We start from the raw sequence: 18,305 nt of genomic DNA on the forward strand, positions 1-18,305 counted from the left end.
AACATTTATAACTAGGAAACAATGAGAAATTGTATCTTCTTAAAAGATTTTCTAGGCCAGGGATTTAGCTCAGTGGTTTTGCCGCCTGCTGTGCAACCGCAAGGACCTGAGTTCGATCCCCGGTACAAAAAAAAAAAAAAAGATTTTTTAAGTATATGGTACTATCCCAGAAAGCTCTGAGGAGTAAGACAAATGGCCATTCAAATCAATGCGTTTCAAGAACGTCTACATTATGCAAACTTGGCATAATGTAAATTACAATGAAAGGCACCATCAGGGTAGTTGGTGTTCATTGCCAACATGCAGGCATAAAGTGCTTCTCTCTCTTCACTGGGGGAGGGGGTAGTGGGGATTGAACCCAGGTCCTTCATACTGAGCTGCATCTGAGCCCTTGTATTTTTTATTTTGAGATAGGGTTTTGCTAAACTGCCCAGACTGGGCTTAAATGTGCAATCCTCCTGCCTCAGCTTTCCAAAGTGCTGAGATGACAGGCCTGTGCCAACTCAGCCTGGCTATAAAGTACTTCCTGACAAAAAAGTAAACCAATGAGGTGATCTTGCACAAAACTAAATAAAATAAGCCAACAAAAAAACCCCATCTGATTTGGATCTAACAATTTACAGGAAAAATACAAAGGACAACAGAAATGGATGTAATCAGTAAACTCTAAACTGTGAGAAATTATTCAGTATAAAAGATACAGTGTTTTCAATAAAAAAGAAGAAAACTAGATTAAGGGGAGAGCTGTAGATTAAAGAGATGCCAATCACAATGTATGGTCTTATGTGGCCCAAGTCATACAAACTGTAAAATAAAACAATCATAATTTATAAATGATCCAGGTAATGTGAATGCTAAATGTTAATATTAAATGCAGCAGTGATACTAAATTAATGATATTAGCGTTTTTAAATAAAACAGAAAAACATTAGCTTTTTATATATAACAATGGTGCTGTTAAGTGGGAGAAGTGTGCACACAGACGAAACAAGACTTGCCATGAATACATAATTATTTTTCAAGTTCAGTATGCACGAAAATTTCTAAAAGGCACCATGACATGCCGAGACAGGATGAAACGAGAGAGGCCTGTATCGTACATTCGACAAGCCGCAAATAAATGTGACAGAATTTGAAGAAGTAGATTTTTAAGTTTTAACTAAACTTTACAGTCCTTTAAAACATCTATAGCTGTAACCAAACATGGCAAACACTGTATTTATGCCCTCTCTTTGAACTGTAGGAATCTCTCAAGTGTATGATCCCCGTGATGCTGAACACTAACGAGTAAAAGCACAGTCTATACTAACCTTGTACCTTGGAGTGCCTCAAGAACATCTTCTACATAAATTAAACTTTCAAGTTCTTAAGAACATTTGGGACAGTTTTGTAACAAATTAACCTTAAAACAAGCCTCTCTTTCAAAAATTAATACAGTTTTCGAAGCAAAGTTCATACTGTATTTTTAAAAGAACCAGCCCAGACTAGTTTTTTGTTAGAGAAAATTAAGACTAGTGAACACTTACATGAAAAGCAAACTGCCCTGAGAAATCATACATGCCACAGGAATGCATCAAACTCAGTGTGTTCCGAACGGCTTCGGGACTCAGGACTCTTTCACCAGTGATTGGGCAAAAGCCACCATTGGCCAGGGTTGCAGCCATCACACTGGCTGATTCACAAGTCACTTCGATGGAGCACAGCTAAAGCAAAGGAAACAGCCAACTCTGAAATGCTGGGCTCATATGATTTTCATGTTACCGATAACTTCTAAGGTAATCTATTCTATCTGACATTCCACCCAGATCGGAGGTATTTCTTTCAAAGGGATGATTTTAATGTAACTTGATGACATTCCAAAGATTTTAGGAGACCAAACTTCTTTGCCCCTTTAGGAATTATCCTAATTTTTAAGTTATTTAGTGTTTCAATGAGAACTAGGCTAGCATGAGCCAGCCCCTAAGTACTAAGATTTGTTACTGCCTTATGTGATATTCAAATTTGCTTACATATTAATGTTTTCTTGGAATACATAAGCATAATTATTTTTAACACAGCAGAAAAAAGCCATGACATATTTATTTTTCAAATAAAGTAACATGCACCAGCATCATTATTATCACCTACACGAGAAATTACCACCTTAGGGGGAAAAAATGCTAAAATGGCAGACATTTCATTTCACTCACAACAAACTAGGCATCCACATTTATATAACACGCAAGGGGAAGAAAAAGATCTAAGCTCTACCTCAGATGCTTGATCAGGCCAAAATATGTTCTTTCAGACCTTTATTAATATTTATTCAATATTTACTATGACTGGATAGATCATTTTGAATGAAAACAAAGAAAGCCCAGGTATACCAGGATAAAATTTTTGCATTTAATCAAACTAATGGAAATAGTTTATCATACCAAACTGAAACTTACCCATAAAACTAAAATAATAAATTGTTTCATGTTTCATTTTTAATTAAGAGTAGGCAAAATTGGGGAGTGGGAGGAAAAAAGAAGGAAGGGGAGAAAACTAGGCCCTCAAACTGTGAACTTCCCTCAGTCACACTACAAGATCTACAAAGGAGCTTGAAAACAGCAGAAAAAAACTTACTGTGAATTACAACACAGTTTGTGTAATTTTGATTACCTTTCACTTTTGCTAGATACTAAAAGAAAAAAAATTCTCTTCTCTATTTCCCCAAAACCACATAATCTACTTGTTATACTATCCCAGGGTGATAGCAAGGAAAAGCTTTTAAGGCTGATTTAATCATGAAAAGCTTTCAAAAAGAAATAAGATTTAAATTTCAGTGGCTGTTTCAAATTCACATTTAGGAGTAATTGGAATTTTATCACAGAGTGACACTGTCCAAATGTGACAAATGCCAACTTAGCAATGCTCTCCTCACAACATGGTGGATGGTCACTTGATTAGATGTAGCCCTTCTCCAAAATGTCTCTTGATTTTTGTCCTAAAGTACAGAAATTTCACAGAAGGGGCCGGGGATTTAGCTCAGTGGTTCCAGCGCCTGCCTCGAAACCGCAAGGTCCCGAGTTTGATCCCTGGTACCAAAAAAAAAAGACATTTCACAGAAGATGAGCAGCATCTAGGCTACAATAGCCAATTTGGGGAAAAAACTTATATGGACTAGGGAAAAATGTTATTGGATAAAAGAATAAAAACTACACATTTCATATAAGACTATACATTTCAAAGGAATTTCACACATACCATCTTCAGTTATTTTCAATACAATAAACCAATTTAAGTGAGGCCAATGCTAATGAAACTGGACTCAAAAACTAAAATTAGATCACATGGCTAATAAATAATAAATGGCAGGCTAGATCTTAACTTTTATATTCATAGTCTAGCCTGGATTCTCAATCCATGGCTTTTCACATTGGGCAGATGACAAACTGTGGCCTATGTAGTACTTGCATCATGATCTACTTCATTATTACCTTCTCCTGTACATTCTATAAGATTACTAAGGGGTTAAAATTAAAGCTCTTCAAAAGTAAGGAGAGGCAAAAGTGAGGTGAACTAAATATTAAAAATAATGTAGCCCACTGTATAGCTTCGTATTATAGCCCAAGCAGAGGCACCAAGGGTATTAAGTTTGTACCCATAAACCCAACCGAAAATATGGGGATAACCCTTGGTGGTGCCCAGGAAGGTACACTGAATGGAGGTGTGTACCATGCAGGTCATGTGCATGGTGCCCTACCGCTCACGGTTAATACTAAGAACTACTCTGACTCTGAAGAAAACACACCGTGTGATCTAGGCAATTATTTCCTAGCACCATTAAGCCAGGATAGCACCAAGGGTATTAAGTTTGTACCCATAAACCCAACCGAAAATATGGGGATAACCCTTGGTGGTGCCCAGGAAGGTACACTGAATGGAGGTGTGTACCATGCAGGTCATGTGCATGGTGCCCTACCGCTCACGGTTAATACTAAGAACTACTCTGACTCTGAAGAAAACACACCGTGTGATCTAGGCAATTATTTCCTAGCACCATTAAGCCAGGATAGAGCAGTAACAAACATTACACAAGATAGCAAGTGAGCTGAGAAACCGACACTTCAAAGGCTGAATATAAACACTGATAAAGAGCTTCCTCCACACAAAATATAAAACAGTTCAGTTTATGATTGGGAGAAGAGTGTTTCTGGTACTGTACATCACTTCCTATATTGTCAGAAATTTTTTTCCTACTCTATTCTGAGGCATCAATTTTTAGGAGACAGAGACGTAAAACTGCATTTCAAAGGATATTTTTTTAAGTCAATGGAAAATGTGTTTTTCTCGTGACCTAGAGTCAAAATTTCAGAGACATCTACATTCTGCAAAATGTGACACACCTAGTTATATACACAGTTCATACAATTAAAGTAAATTACCTGGAAATAGAAGTCTAGTATTCCCACCATGTCTGTGCCTTCTGGAAAACACTGAAAAAATACAAAAGCAATTTAAAAAAATATAGGCACACAGGAAAAAAGTACACAAATAAATGAATATGTTAAGATTAAAACATACACAGTGCTTCATTTTAATTTACAACAGTGTGATATATGAAAAAGTACAAATACGAAATAAAGTAAAATTACATCACATTATATGAATTTCCACATACTAATTTAAGTGAAAATGATACACTGATTCATAATTCATAAATCAAATTATTGGATCAGTCACTTTAAATTTTAAAAATTAAGGGCAATCGATAACAATCAGGCATTATATTTCTTTTAAAAAGCACTAAACCTGAAGCATATTTGCATTAATGTAACTAGTCAAATATTTGGATACTAAATGCAAAGCAATTTAACTGTAACATTAACAATCTGGTAACACTGACTCAAGAGAGCTTTGCAAAAACTTCAGCATTTTAAATAGTATCAACTAGTTACTTAAAGGCCACTGTTGAGTTCTTAGCGATACCTCAGTTGTCAAACTCAATCTGCTCCAAATTCATGTTCAAACACTGAAAAGTTTGAGAACTGAACATGTTTTTTCTGTAAGAAACAACAGAAAGTCAAATCATTGGTTGTGAAGCCCAAATCACACAACACTGTATGTTGCCTGGGCGAGAGAGGTGCTCACTCAAAGGTCGGCCGGCCCTCTGCGCTGCTGGCAGGACGCCGCACCTGACTCACTGTCCACCCAAGCAGGTTTTCCCAAGTCGGATTTTCAGTCGACCATCGAGCAAAGTTATGATGCAGAGATTTTTTTTTCGAACTTCACTGTTTGAGAGGTGGAACGTTTAAGCTTGGAGCCGTTTGACATCCGACGTATCACGGTATATGCCATCATATTTTATTAAACACGGGATAGTCCGACATAGAAACAAAAATTTAAAGACCTTCTTTTCTTTCAAGTAGTATCCTATTGCAAAATTTCGATCTCCACTTTCTCTTTCAGACTGAAACCTAGAAGAAAAAAATTTGCTATTTACTCTCTGTAGAAGGATGATGTTGTTTAACTTGCATAGCAAAGTGCAATATAAAGAACACTGATGCTGAGTGATAAGCGCTAGTCTCCATTCTGTCACCAGACTATTTATGTGCCCCTGGGTAAGTCATTTAAGTGGTAATTTTCCCAATATTAATTTTCTCAGCTGTAAAAGGAGTAAAAGGAATTCAGGTCCTTTTTAACCTCACATTTTATGAACAAAGTAGCTAATTTTAAAATTCTCAAATATTTCACCATTCAAATACATTGAAAATTTACAGAATCCTGTGGCTTCCCCAGAAGTACACTAAACAGCTAATTCCAACTCAGGAACTCCATGGAAACTTCAGTGAGAGAGGGACCCACAACATGGATCATGAGGACTCACTGGATGAAGGGATTTCAGGGGAACCTAGGCAGGTTCCATGCAGCAAGAACAAAGTTATGAAAGTAAAGAAGACAGAACTTCAAGTGTGGCTTGCTGAGAGGATGACAGAACTGACACGGGGATCCTTGGAGTACAGAGCAGTTCAGGAGAAGGAGGACTCTGATGTGGACAGAATTCAGGAGACAGGAGTCTGCGCACACGAGGACTGGGAGGTGTCGCTCTGCATTGATGAGGTGCACAGCCCATTCTAACTGTATTTTAACACTTTTATGGTCAGAGCAATATGGGATGTGGAGTCAGGTCAACTTGTCATGCTTTTTAAAAAATATTAACACAGTACAGATAAAAGGATTAACGCCTCACAATTATCAGTGCCATGGTCACATAGTTCAGTTCATCCAATACAGTCTGGTGGGCCATCTATTATGTGCCAGATAATAGGAAGGGAGTGGGACACTCAACACCACCCAGTTCTTAAGCAACTGATGGTGATGGGACAAGGAGACAGAATAAGCTCAATAAAATACAAAACTTATTTTATGGAAAGCACAGAAAAGGTGAGATAAGATTCCTGAAAACTTTCTGGAAAGGACACTCAGGATGATGAGCAGAGCTAATCAGTTCCAACAGAGACCAGGCGGCCCACAAGCCTGAAATATTCACCATCTGGCCCTTCAAAGAAAAGCTAAGTCAATCCTTGCTCTATAAAACAAAGGGCTTGCACTCTTAAAAACAAAAACCCTTTAAATAAAATTTTTTTAAAGTATCTAAGGAGGACTATTTTATTACAAAATAACAAATATAAAGCATAAATCTTCATTACTTCATGAATTAAAAACAAACAAAACCTGTAAAAGCCACTAAGGGGATAAAAGGGAACATTTACATATTGATTACTACCATATTTTAAAATCAACATTCTTAGGTGTGACATTCTTAGGTGATTCTTATTGTGCTTATGTAGGATGATGTCCTCATTCTTAGGATATGCGTGCTGGGTGATTCAAGGGAAGTGTCGCACTATCCACAAATGATTTCAAATGACTCAGCAAACAAAAAATATCTACAGGCACATAGGTTTACATACATGTGTATGGAAAAATACACATTTTTAATATCTAAAAAGACTGAGAAAAAACAAATGAGACAAAATATTAATCAGAAAATATTTAAGTGGAAGAGATCAGATATTGTTTATTCTTTCAATTTTCTGTAGATGGCAAATTTAAAGATAAAGAATGGGCAAAAATCAAATGAGCCAGGGACAGAACTAAGAGAAGTATCCTACAGGCAAGAAAACTGAATGAGCGCCAGTAATCTGAGGTGAACTTTGAGTTCCTTCTGATTATGAGTAGATATAAGAAATTTATTAAAACTACCTAACATATTTTTAAATGTTCCTGTTGGGTAACTTAGAAATCATTTCTCAGAAATCGTTTTTCTATAATGACCAAATTTTAAGTAATTGTTTTTTTCAGTGAAGTAAGTCTCAGACAACAAGGGAGAGCATATTAATTCTAAAAACAGTACATACATGTGTACACATGAGAAGTAACAAATCAATAGTGAAAATAAAATTGTATGATCTAGAGCTTTTGTTAAGAGTTTTGACCAACTGAAAAAGCCTAAGTTACAAATTAGACTCACGGGGCTGGGGATTTAGCTCAGTGGTTTCGCTGCCTGCTGCGCAAGCGCAAGGACTGGAGTTCGATCCCCAGTACCAAAAAAAAAAAGTGCCCAGGGCCTAGTACAGTGCCTGGCACATAACAAATTAGACTCACGTGGCATTACTGAATCCAACATATTCATTACCAGCCATCTTATTCAAAAACTGCATCACCTATGAACCCAAATTAGGAAGTATTAGTAAATAAAAAACAAATATATAAATAATATAGTATAAAAACAGAATTCTATGTTGCACTTACATAGTCAAATTTTTCAGCATTATTTACTCCCTGCTGCAAAGAAATTAGAGACATAAATATGTTAATATAGACATCACTATGGTTAAGTTTTAAGCTTATATAACAAAATCTCAAACTGCTACTATTATAATATACTGCATTAGTACTTTTAAATCTACGAAATACTTCTAGAGTAATTTAATATTTAAACTTTTTTACATGTTCTTTAACATCCATATATTGAGGAAGAAAATCAAAATTACAAAGGGAATGCTTTATTTTAAGTATAATTTTACTCAACCCAAAGTTACATAATTTTAAATACAAGTAACTCAGAAATCCTCTAGTCATTCATGTCAGCACATAATCTGCTAATACAGATGGTATTTAGTTTCATATTTTCAAAAACTTAAAATAAAGTTTCACCTTTAAAAAATTATGTGTATATGTCATGATCCTCAAAAAGTCTATATTTTTTAAGAAAACCCATAAACCGATATTAATCGAGTTAGAAAAATCAGTTACAATGCAAAACTGATTAATCTTTTGTAATTCTAGAATAGGCAAACATTCTGGATATATTTTAGTGTGGAGAAAGCTCTACCCTTAAAATCTTTTCTTGTACAAAGCTTCAACTAAAAAATGTTATATTTCATAGTTTCTAAGAAATTAGCTAAATTAGGTACAGTTTTATTTAGCATTATGCCAATTCACAGAGTGTGGACGATGTATTGTTTCATCACTTCTATTTCTGACATGTTATCTATTTCAAATGTCAATAGGAAAAAAACCTATGTAATGTAGATCAGTTCAAGTAGCCAAACGGTTTCATTTTACCTCGGCGAAGTTTACAAAGCAGTAAGGTGTAGATCTGAAATCAAACGTATTAATTGGTGATATGCACCCAATAGAAACAATACATCTCTAATTTCTAAAACAGGCTTAAAATAATTCGACAACTAGTCTTTAAAAACAGTAATTCACCCTAAAAAAAAATCCAAAACATTACACTTTGAAATGTTACTATGGATGCAGGGATGGGTAGGATGAGGGTGACTTGTTCCAGATTATAATAAAGCCAGGTTTGTTCTCCACTTATGAGAATATCGAGGTACTGGTAATAACAGGTGAAACTTTACAAATCAACTTATTTAAGAAATGTAGTCACAGACAACATAGTAACTGGATGGAACGCCACACTATTTCATCAAAATGAGGTATTAACAAAAATAAGGATAATTTAGCACCAGCCAGATGGCAATCTCTATTTTCTCTAAAGCATCCTTTGACATATTTTAAGTTTTCTTTTCTTATACTAGAAATCAAAATGTAGAAATGTAACTCCAAAGCTGTTCAATGAAAAATAATTAAAAGAAGAAATTACCAACTTCATTGAACTGTTGCAGTTGTCAAAATATTCCATAGATCCTAATGCTGTAAAATATGTAACAACATTTAAGCCATAAAAACCTTTTCAACCTTAGAAAAAAAGCACAAAAAACCCCACAAAAAAAAAAAAAAAAAAACTCTTTCGGAAAAGGATGTCAGTATTTGCACTGAATGTCACATAGATAAGCACTGGTTATATAATTAATCAACGTAAAATACACAAGTTATATTGAACTTTTTTATTCTCTGACCTAAACTATGCACTGTAAAACTAATACATGCTTTTCTTATTGAGATATCATGCTTAAAAAGCCATTTCAATTTTAGACTGCAGTCACATATTTGGTCTATTTTGTGGCTTTACTAAATTACAACACCATTAAATTTTGCTCTTATGATATTTGTAAGAAACAACTGATATCTACCAATATTTATCATTATATACTACTTTGGGTAAACTGCTCAAAATGCCCTAGGCGGATTATGTAAATAGGGCAAAATAAAATATTGAATAATTATGTAGATTAAAGAATGTTTCATCCCCAAAACTTCCCATTTAAATGTAAAGGCATTAGATCATTGCCTGTTCTAATCTACCCTAGAAATGTCACTTAAGTCAATAAAATATATTAACCTCTGTCTCTTACAAAGATTTCCTGTACCCTGGGAATATATGGAATCTAACAATTAAGATATTATTTTAATTTTGAAAAAGTTTACACTAAATAGCTTCTCTGCACAACTCTTAGGAAAAAACCCACAAGTATACATACAAAGTAAGTTACAGAGTAAATCCTCTCTAGCCAAGAAAGCAGAACTGAAAACAAAAACTTATGATCATTACCTCATTATTAGTGGTGTAAAAGGGGTGGAGGAGTATGTTAAAAAAACTTGAAGGTAAAATGGGTACATGGGGGCTGGTTATTCTGTTCATTGTGTATGTTTGAATTTCTTCACAGTAAAAAGTTAAAGGAAAATACTGACTTGTTAATAATCACCCATGCTAGTTTACCAGACTGTTTCTTTTCTTTTCCTTGTGAACTGATTTTTAGCTCATGCATCAGTGGATATTTTCTGTTGATAGAATGAAATAGGGTCTAATTCTCTTCCTATTTTTAATTTTTGCAGATGTATGAGCTAAGAAACTTTGTTCACAAGAGCAGATAGAAATAGAAAAAAAATCTTGTTACACCAATGTCATGCAGTTCTTTATGTTCCTCTCTTCCTCATTACATCTCAAAAGTCACAGTAATCTATTCTCAAAAATTGTAATAATGCTATTATTAACTGACAACATGCTCTTTCAAGTTTGCTGAAACCAAAGAATTGGAATACAACAGGACTTACTAGCAGTTATTGCTATGATTCACATCCTCAGTACTACTGATGTGTATTACAGAGAGTTCTCTTTTGTCGGTGCCCAAGAGATTTTTACAACCTAAAGCAGTGCACTGTAATAAAATTTGAGACACAGAAATCTTTCTTTCTTTGGGAAAATGGAAGGACATCAGACCAAAGGGCAGATTTATTTTTAAAAAGTCCATCTGGAAATCATCTTCAACTAGCAATGCCCACCTATCCCTTCCTATACCCAAGGACATATTTGTTCCAGTTTGAAGGTCACAATACAAGAATTATGAAATATTGTATAATTCTAATTTTGCAAAAGTTACAATATTTGTAGTAAATACAGAAGGAATTTTTTGAAGAAACTAAATTAGCCAAAATATATTTACCAAAATTTTTAATCCATTCACCAAATGACTTTTTTTTTGTTTTTTTGTTTTTGTTTTTTTTTGGTACCGGGGGATCGAACTCGGGACCTTGCGCTTGCAAGGCAGGCGCCAGAACCACTGAGCTAAATCCCAGCCCTCACCAAATGACTTTTAAAAGCAAACCATGTGCTTTGTTTGAAAAGGTAGTCAGATCTTGATACTACAAAATCATACAAATTTTCTCTCTATGAACATGCTTATCATGAACGAAAATTTAATAAAGAGGCACTGACTTACAACACCATTAAAAGAATTAATGCAACTATGTTGGATTGTCTTCTCTCCCGTTTTTATAACATATTCAAAAACTGATTCACGTCACTGTTAATGAAGATGTGTCAAAATTTTTAATCTAAAATATGGCTCTTTTAAAGCTAATATATGACTCAGCTATTCTGGGACCAACTTGATTCCTTTAAGAAATATGGAAGTACAGCCCATCAAAAATCAGAGATCACAGGAGCCAGGGATTTAGCTCAGTGGTTCCACTGCCTGCCTTGCAAGTGCAAGGTCCCAAGTTCGATTCCCAGAATAAAAAAAGAAGATTAGCGATCACAGAGGCAAGAGGCAAAAAGAAATAACTGAAAATGATTTTATAAAGTGTGTATTCTTGGTTTAACCTTGCCACAGAAAACACTTTAAAGCTAAATAGTGGTAGGATAATTAAAAATAGATATTACATGCAAAAAAATAATGTTCTGAATCTAGTATTTTCAAAGATAAACCCTAAAAATAAAGTAAAAGAACAGTGAATTCAGTAGGCAAAAATCTATCACAAAAAAACCCTCAAATACAAACAGACATAAATGAGATAAACAAGTAATACTGCGTAATTGTCTGTCCAACGTCTCATATTACTATCCAGAGTAACAAACTACCTTAAAAACATGGCTTACAAGCAAATCTAACAGGTTATTGCTAACATGACTCAATGGAGCGTTACACATACATTAACTAAATTTGTCTTGATTTTTCATGGAGTATGATTAAATTGTTTAAGAATAAAGAAGAAAAGCTCATTTTTTAAAAATTCGAAACTACTTTTGATTAAAAAAAAAAATCTTCAACTGATAAAACTGGAAACTACCACTACACTAAAAGGGCATAAGCATAAAAGACCACGTAGTTTACTTTATTTCTAAAATAAAAAAGAAAGAGTGGCAATTATTTTGGAGTATATTGCCCACCCCTAAGCTCAAGACATCAGATTTTTAAAATTAAAACTAGGTGAAATTTTTACCACTGAAAAGAAAAGTATTTAAATAAAGATACTATTTCATGTAATCATAAGTTCCTTTCAAATTTACTTTTATTCTTCCCTTTAAATCAAGTGACCATACATTATCATCACAAAACAGACTGCAACAACAAAAAAAATTCCTTTAAAGTTAGTAGCCATCATTTAAAAAGTGAGGAAGTATAGTAACCCTTCATGTTTTTTAATTATGTGCAATTTTAGTATACAATGACATTTGTTTTTAAAAAGGTATTTACCTATATAGCTTTGTTTAAAATTTTAAATATTGAAGTTTTCCTATAAGCTTAGTAGTTAAGAATTTATGCAACAGGTTCCTTCTGTCCAAATCCTCCTTTTTCCACAATCTGCTAATCCTTTTGAACATTTGCTCTGCCTCTTCCCCCATTTCCTGAGGATCACCACCAATCCTACAAGGAAAAAATATCAATACTACAAAATTATGAAATAAAGAGTCTTACTAAAGACTCTACTTATTTTTTTTTTTTTTTTGGGAGAGGAATAACATGAGGAAAATTGTTTTAATGTTACCATAATGAAGCCCTGCATTTTGAACAACAATAACAACGACAAAAACTCATAAATAGCCTTAAGGTCAAACCTAAATAATAGGATTCATATTCAGTAGTCATGAGAAAAGATCTATGCTTTGGCCATTCAAACACAAGCTCCTTGGGAAAAGACCTGTTTCATTCCAGATTGCAGGAACCAATTAATGTCCAAAGAATGACTACACACATGAACTGAAAAATAGTTCCAATTTTAAGCCAATAAACCAGGATCTGTTGTATAAGTTAAAAAATCAGAAAGTACTATTTTTGGTTTTTCTGGACAATATAACAATGCTAGCTAAGTCAAAGATGTCATCAAGTGAAATAGCAAACACCTATGTTAAACACGGCACAGTGAGGTCTAGCATACAAAATGCCTGGAGAATTTGCTCAAAGCCCAATTCCGCTGTTACAATCTATTCAGTCTCAATTTCCTATGGCATACAAAGTAAGAGGACTGGGCTTAACTTCTGTGAATCCTTTTGGCTATAGTTTTATTCAATTTTTTAAACCATCAACAATTCATAAATATTGATATCATACAATTTACAAAGACTGCATACAGGTGTTTATATGAGTTTTGAATCCTTTCTTTGAAAGATTCCAAGAAGTTTTACAATCAGGGAAGTTGGTTTAACTAATAAGGTTGTCAGGCCTCCCCCTCCAAGATTTGTATAAAATTAAGTTAAAAAAAAAAAAAAAAGCACTTGTAAAACAATCCTAGAAACAAAAGTTCAAAGAAAGTGAATTTAAATACGAATCACATCCCAAAGTCTCATTTCCAACTTTGCTAGTAAATATAAAATTTTTATAAGTTCAAAACCACAGATCAAATCTGTCTATACAAGATGACTCAGTAAAATTTTTGCACCATTGGGCACTGAACCACACTTATATTGTACATGCTTTAAAATTCTGTTTCTAATTGCTCCTATTAATGCTCCTAAACTGTAGTTTAGGCATTATGACCAAAGATGGTAAATGAAACTCATGAAATGATGCTGTGATGACCAGACATGCAATACTCACATGCAGCATTTCAATGTAGTTGATTAAACCCATGAATCATTAGACAAAATGATTTCTAACTATATGAAGTTAAGGAAGTCTCCTAACCATTCACATATGCCTTTTCCTGAAAACTCTACCGGTCTATCAATGTTAATCTTTCCAGCCTAAGAGTTCTTAAACTGGGACCCATAGATCATCTTCAAATGGCCTATGAACCCCCTAAAATTAACGTTAAATCATGGTCTGTGGATATTTCCGGGAAGACCCAAAAATGGTTCAAAATCATTCTAGTATTTTTAAAAGCAAGCATGAACACATTGTGTAGTAATTTTCCTAATGTGTTACTTATTCGTATCAGAACTATTGAGACTTTCAGCACATCATGAATTCAATGATAAGGGCACATCTACTTTGAGCATGCCATGCTACACAGTAATTACCTAAAGGCAGAACTGTTATCTGTACATAAGTGCATTGCCATTGCCTGTAAGTTTCTCTCACCTCAGAGTAGCTTCTCTTTTGTAAAACAGCCATGAATAATTAGACGTTATAATGGAGAAAGTGAAAATTTCTACTGCTTATTAAAATTAGTTGTATCTTAAAATATCTGTCTACAATATCTACTTCATTACAGTTATAAGAATGTGGGCCACTGCTTACAATTATTTGCCTCAACAAATAAACATACATATTCTTAAGATAGTAGTTTTCATTTTAAGTTTTTTCTTATAAAGGTATAAAACTTGTGAAAATTAAGGCAGGATTTCTAGTATTCAAACTAGATTAATTTTTGTGAATTGGGTCAAGAGGGTCATTTATTTGTAAATATTTTTTGTGTAACCAGTACTGAAAATCCACAGTAATGCACTTTCAATGCCCTGAATTATGTTTCAGTCTAACTTGGAATAGACAGGCACAAATTCACTGAAGGAAAGTATATAAATGTTCTAAACACAAATGAAATTTAATATAAACAAAACATAATTAGGAATTTAAAATATAATTAAAAATTAGAAAATCTGAAATTGTGATAGATATTAAAATTTATCACAACAGAACCATTTTCAAACACTTACAATAGCAACAAAGCTGCCAATTATTAAGGTAAACCAAACATTAAAAAAAAACCATACAATGTAAACATCAAAACATGAGAAATATAACTTAATAATTGGAATAAGCCTCACTTATTGTAATTATGGCATGATTTAAGTAAAGCATATGAAACAAGTTCAAAATAAAATTGTGATTCTAGCTCATGAAAGTATAAAAGACGAGAATAGGCAACAGTAAATGTACTTTGTCTTAAACACAAACTACTAGAACAATTGTTCATATATAATGTTAATAACAAACAATATACAGTAAAATGCTCTTAACTCTGTTAACATCTGCTCATTCCACAAAAGCTAAAAGGAAGAAAGAAAAAATATCAAAACTAAGAACAAAAATCTCCTCTCCTATTGTTCAGCAGACTTTTTATATCTTTGCCAAGTCAAGAAAGAGGCTGAGATTTATTGTTGGGATATACGGTGACGTGAGCCATCTGTTTTTAAATGTGGCCTTGAAATTATGATATTTTATGTTGGAATACATAAAAATCCTAAACCTATACCTCAAAATTAGTTTAACATCCAGAGAAAGCTTTTCATAGTCCTACATAAACAAGCAAAGATTCATTTTTCTGCCTTTGGTATTATTACAAAAACTTTACTAGGTTAAAAGGGAATGCCAGGATTTTACCTTTATTAATGAAGTGACAACAATGGCTCCAGCATTTACCATAGGGTTGTGTGGTTTATCTGTAAAATACAAAAGCAGCAGAATTACTTCCAATACTTGGTGCCATTTTCTTTGATGCATAAATATTTCTCATAAACATGAACTTAAAAAATTTAAGCCATTATCATGGTAGTTTTTAAGTTTTGTTTAAACTACTTACCAAACCAGTATTACAGTGTAGTGAACAGTAATGTAAAAACATCCAAATTTCCTAGCTTTGCCATTTTCTATGGTAGCTATGTGACCCAGAGCGAGTAACTTCATTCTATCTCCCCATCTGTAAATGCCGTAAGAGTTGTAATGACTGAATTAAAACACATGAAACGCTTAGAAGTGTCTGATGCCTACTTAAGTATTCAGGTAATACTACTATCTTAAAAATAACATTAGAAACTCCGTATCCAATGTGATCCTATTTTTGCTTTTTAAAAATTTTTGTGTTTATGTATAAACATAGAACAAAACAAACAGCGACCAGTGATATGCCTATATTCTCTTTGCTTCCTATATCTCTTACAATAAGGACATATTTCTTATAATTTAAAAATTTACCTACAATTTAAACTCATCAAAAATTCTACCTCTATCATATACTGAGACAAGCTTCTAGCTAACCAACCTTGAGCTCTAGAAAATAGGGGCAGTTCCTCAAAACGTTAAACAGAGTTACATATAATCCAGCAATTTCACTCATAGGTATATAATCAAAAGAAAGAAAAACATAAGTTCATACAACAACTTGCATACAAATGTTCACAGCACCATTACTAACAAAAGCTCAAAGGTGAAAACAACTCAACCATCCCAGCAGCTGAAAAGTAGGTAAGTGATGGTATCAGATACAGATATTATAAAAATAGCACTACATGGACAAATCTTTAAAACATTAAACTAAAAGCAGTAAGAAAGGCCATATATATATATATATATATTAATTATTATTCCAGGTATATGAAATTTCCCAGCAACAGACAAATCTAGAGATAGAAAGTGTATTAGTAGTTTCCAGGGGTAAAGAGGAATGAGGAATAACTGCTAAATGGGCACAGCATTTCTCTGTGAGGGTGATGAAGGTATTCTGGAACTGAACACAGTAATGGCTGCCTATCTCTGAATACAGTAAAAGCCACTGAATTGTACACTTTAAGTGGGTAAGTTATATGGTACAGGAATTGTGTCTCATTAAAGCTGCTAAAATTTTTTTAATTAAAAGAATAATCAGGAGATTAAAAAAAAAAATTAGCTGGGTAAACTACAGTCTACCAGTTTCCTTTAATGGAAGATCAACAATGTGATTTGGAGGTTATGCTTTAAAATTGTGCATTTTGGATCCAATATTCCCACTTCTGGGTATATATCCAAAGGAAATGAAATTATACAGTATCGAGGAGGTATCTGTATTCCCATATTTGTTACAGCCATTATTCACAACAGCTGAGGAAATCAACCTAAGTGTCTATCAATGGGTGAATGAATAAAAAAGTGTCATTAAACACAATGTAATACTATTCAGCTTTAAAAAATAAGGAAATGTTATTTATAATGTGGACAAACTAGGAGGATATTATGCTATGTGAAATAAGCCAGGCACATAAAGAAAAATATCACATAACCTCACTCTTGAAATATAAAAAGCTGAACTCACAGAAGCAGAGGAGAATGAGGTTACCAGGGCTGTATGTGTGTTGGGGGGTGTTGGTCAAAGGATATGAAATGTCAGCTGGACAAGAGGAGTAAGGTCAAGGCACCGACCAGGTGATATAAGTACTAAGTTAGTTAATAGGGTATTATACACTTTTAAATTGCTGCGAAGCAATTTAAAGGCTCACATTCAATTACCTCACATTAACCTGTTTTTAATATGTTCTACAAATCGAATTTTATCCTTTCCAAACAAGTCAGTCCTGTCTTCCTCATATGAATTAACCCCACTCCTCCTCCTAAACCATCTACAACTTACAGCCAACACATACTCTGTGGTCCCTTGTCAATCACATGCTTGTAAGACAATGTAAGTAAGTGTATACAATGCTTAACTCCGTCTTCTCTATCATGTTTTAGAGGTACCGTTTTCTGTTTCTTCTTGTATTAGCTAAGATACTCTTGGGAACCATTGCTCCCTACCCTCCAGAGTTGTTAACAGACATCAAAGGTTATACTACTGATTAATCTAATCACCATAAGGTAGAAAAAGATTTTCCTAGGAGATGGTTTCCAAAACTGACATCTCCATAAAATAATTTACTCATTTATGAGAAAGTATCAGTCAAGTCCATCATAGGACCAAACTGCGATTACTGAGAGTACCATAATTTCTGTATTTATTTATTATACTCATGTTAATCTTAATTTATCATCACAACCTTATAAAGGTAGGGTAATATTAATATATTTCTTAAAAATTTTGTAATGACATAGATGCATCTACACTGAATATAGTTTCATCAAAAATCTACCCTTGAAATTTTAAACATAAAAATGATCTTCACATTGTTTTGCTGGGGTGGGTCTAAACCAAGACTCAAAAGCACAGGAGGTTCAGAACCCAGGAAGGAGTGAGGTCTTCATTGTTCCAGTAGCTTCAGGATGCACAGTGTCTCAAGCTCAGAAAAAGCTACGAATACTAGGGCAAAAGCTCTTGTTAAACTTTATATTTCAGTTCTTCATATAAAACAGTGCTAAATTCTGGAGTTTTTAAGCCATATTTTTCTTCTACAAATGACAGCATCAATAAATCATAATTTCTAAAACCAGACATGTACATGGCAAACTATTGGTATA

General features: G+C 33.7%; 1 protein-coding gene across 4 annotated transcripts in view; it reads right to left on the minus strand.

Annotated features, from left to right (window-relative positions):
* The window catches only part of LOC101719951 (glutaminase kidney isoform, mitochondrial), a 49,772-nt gene that overhangs the window by 4,992 nt on the left and 26,475 nt on the right, over positions 1-18,305 (minus strand). For 2 of the 4 annotated variants that reach the window (XM_087202641.1, XM_087202642.1), the window contains exons 7-12: positions 15,486-15,544; positions 7,783-7,815; positions 7,636-7,694; positions 5,378-5,444; positions 4,413-4,463; positions 1,527-1,703 (exon numbers count right to left, since the gene is read on the minus strand). In XM_087202641.1, the coding sequence (XP_087058767.1) occupies positions 1,527-1,703; positions 4,413-4,463; positions 5,378-5,444; positions 7,636-7,694; positions 7,783-7,815; positions 15,486-15,544 (446 nt within the window). Of the gene's footprint in view, positions 1-1,526; positions 1,704-4,412; positions 4,464-5,377; positions 5,445-7,635; positions 7,695-7,782; positions 7,816-8,598; positions 8,633-12,419; positions 12,584-15,485; positions 15,545-18,305 lie in introns of those variants that run through there. The other 2 variants (XM_087202644.1, XM_087202643.1) reach the window with 2 other exon arrangements.

The sequence above is a fragment of the Heterocephalus glaber genome, unplaced genomic scaffold (assembly GCF_053883595.1).
Source record: "Heterocephalus glaber isolate CG9 unplaced genomic scaffold, H.glaber_assembly_v1.0 deba00001777, whole genome shotgun sequence".
NCBI lineage: Eukaryota > Metazoa > Chordata > Mammalia > Rodentia > Bathyergidae > Heterocephalus > Heterocephalus glaber.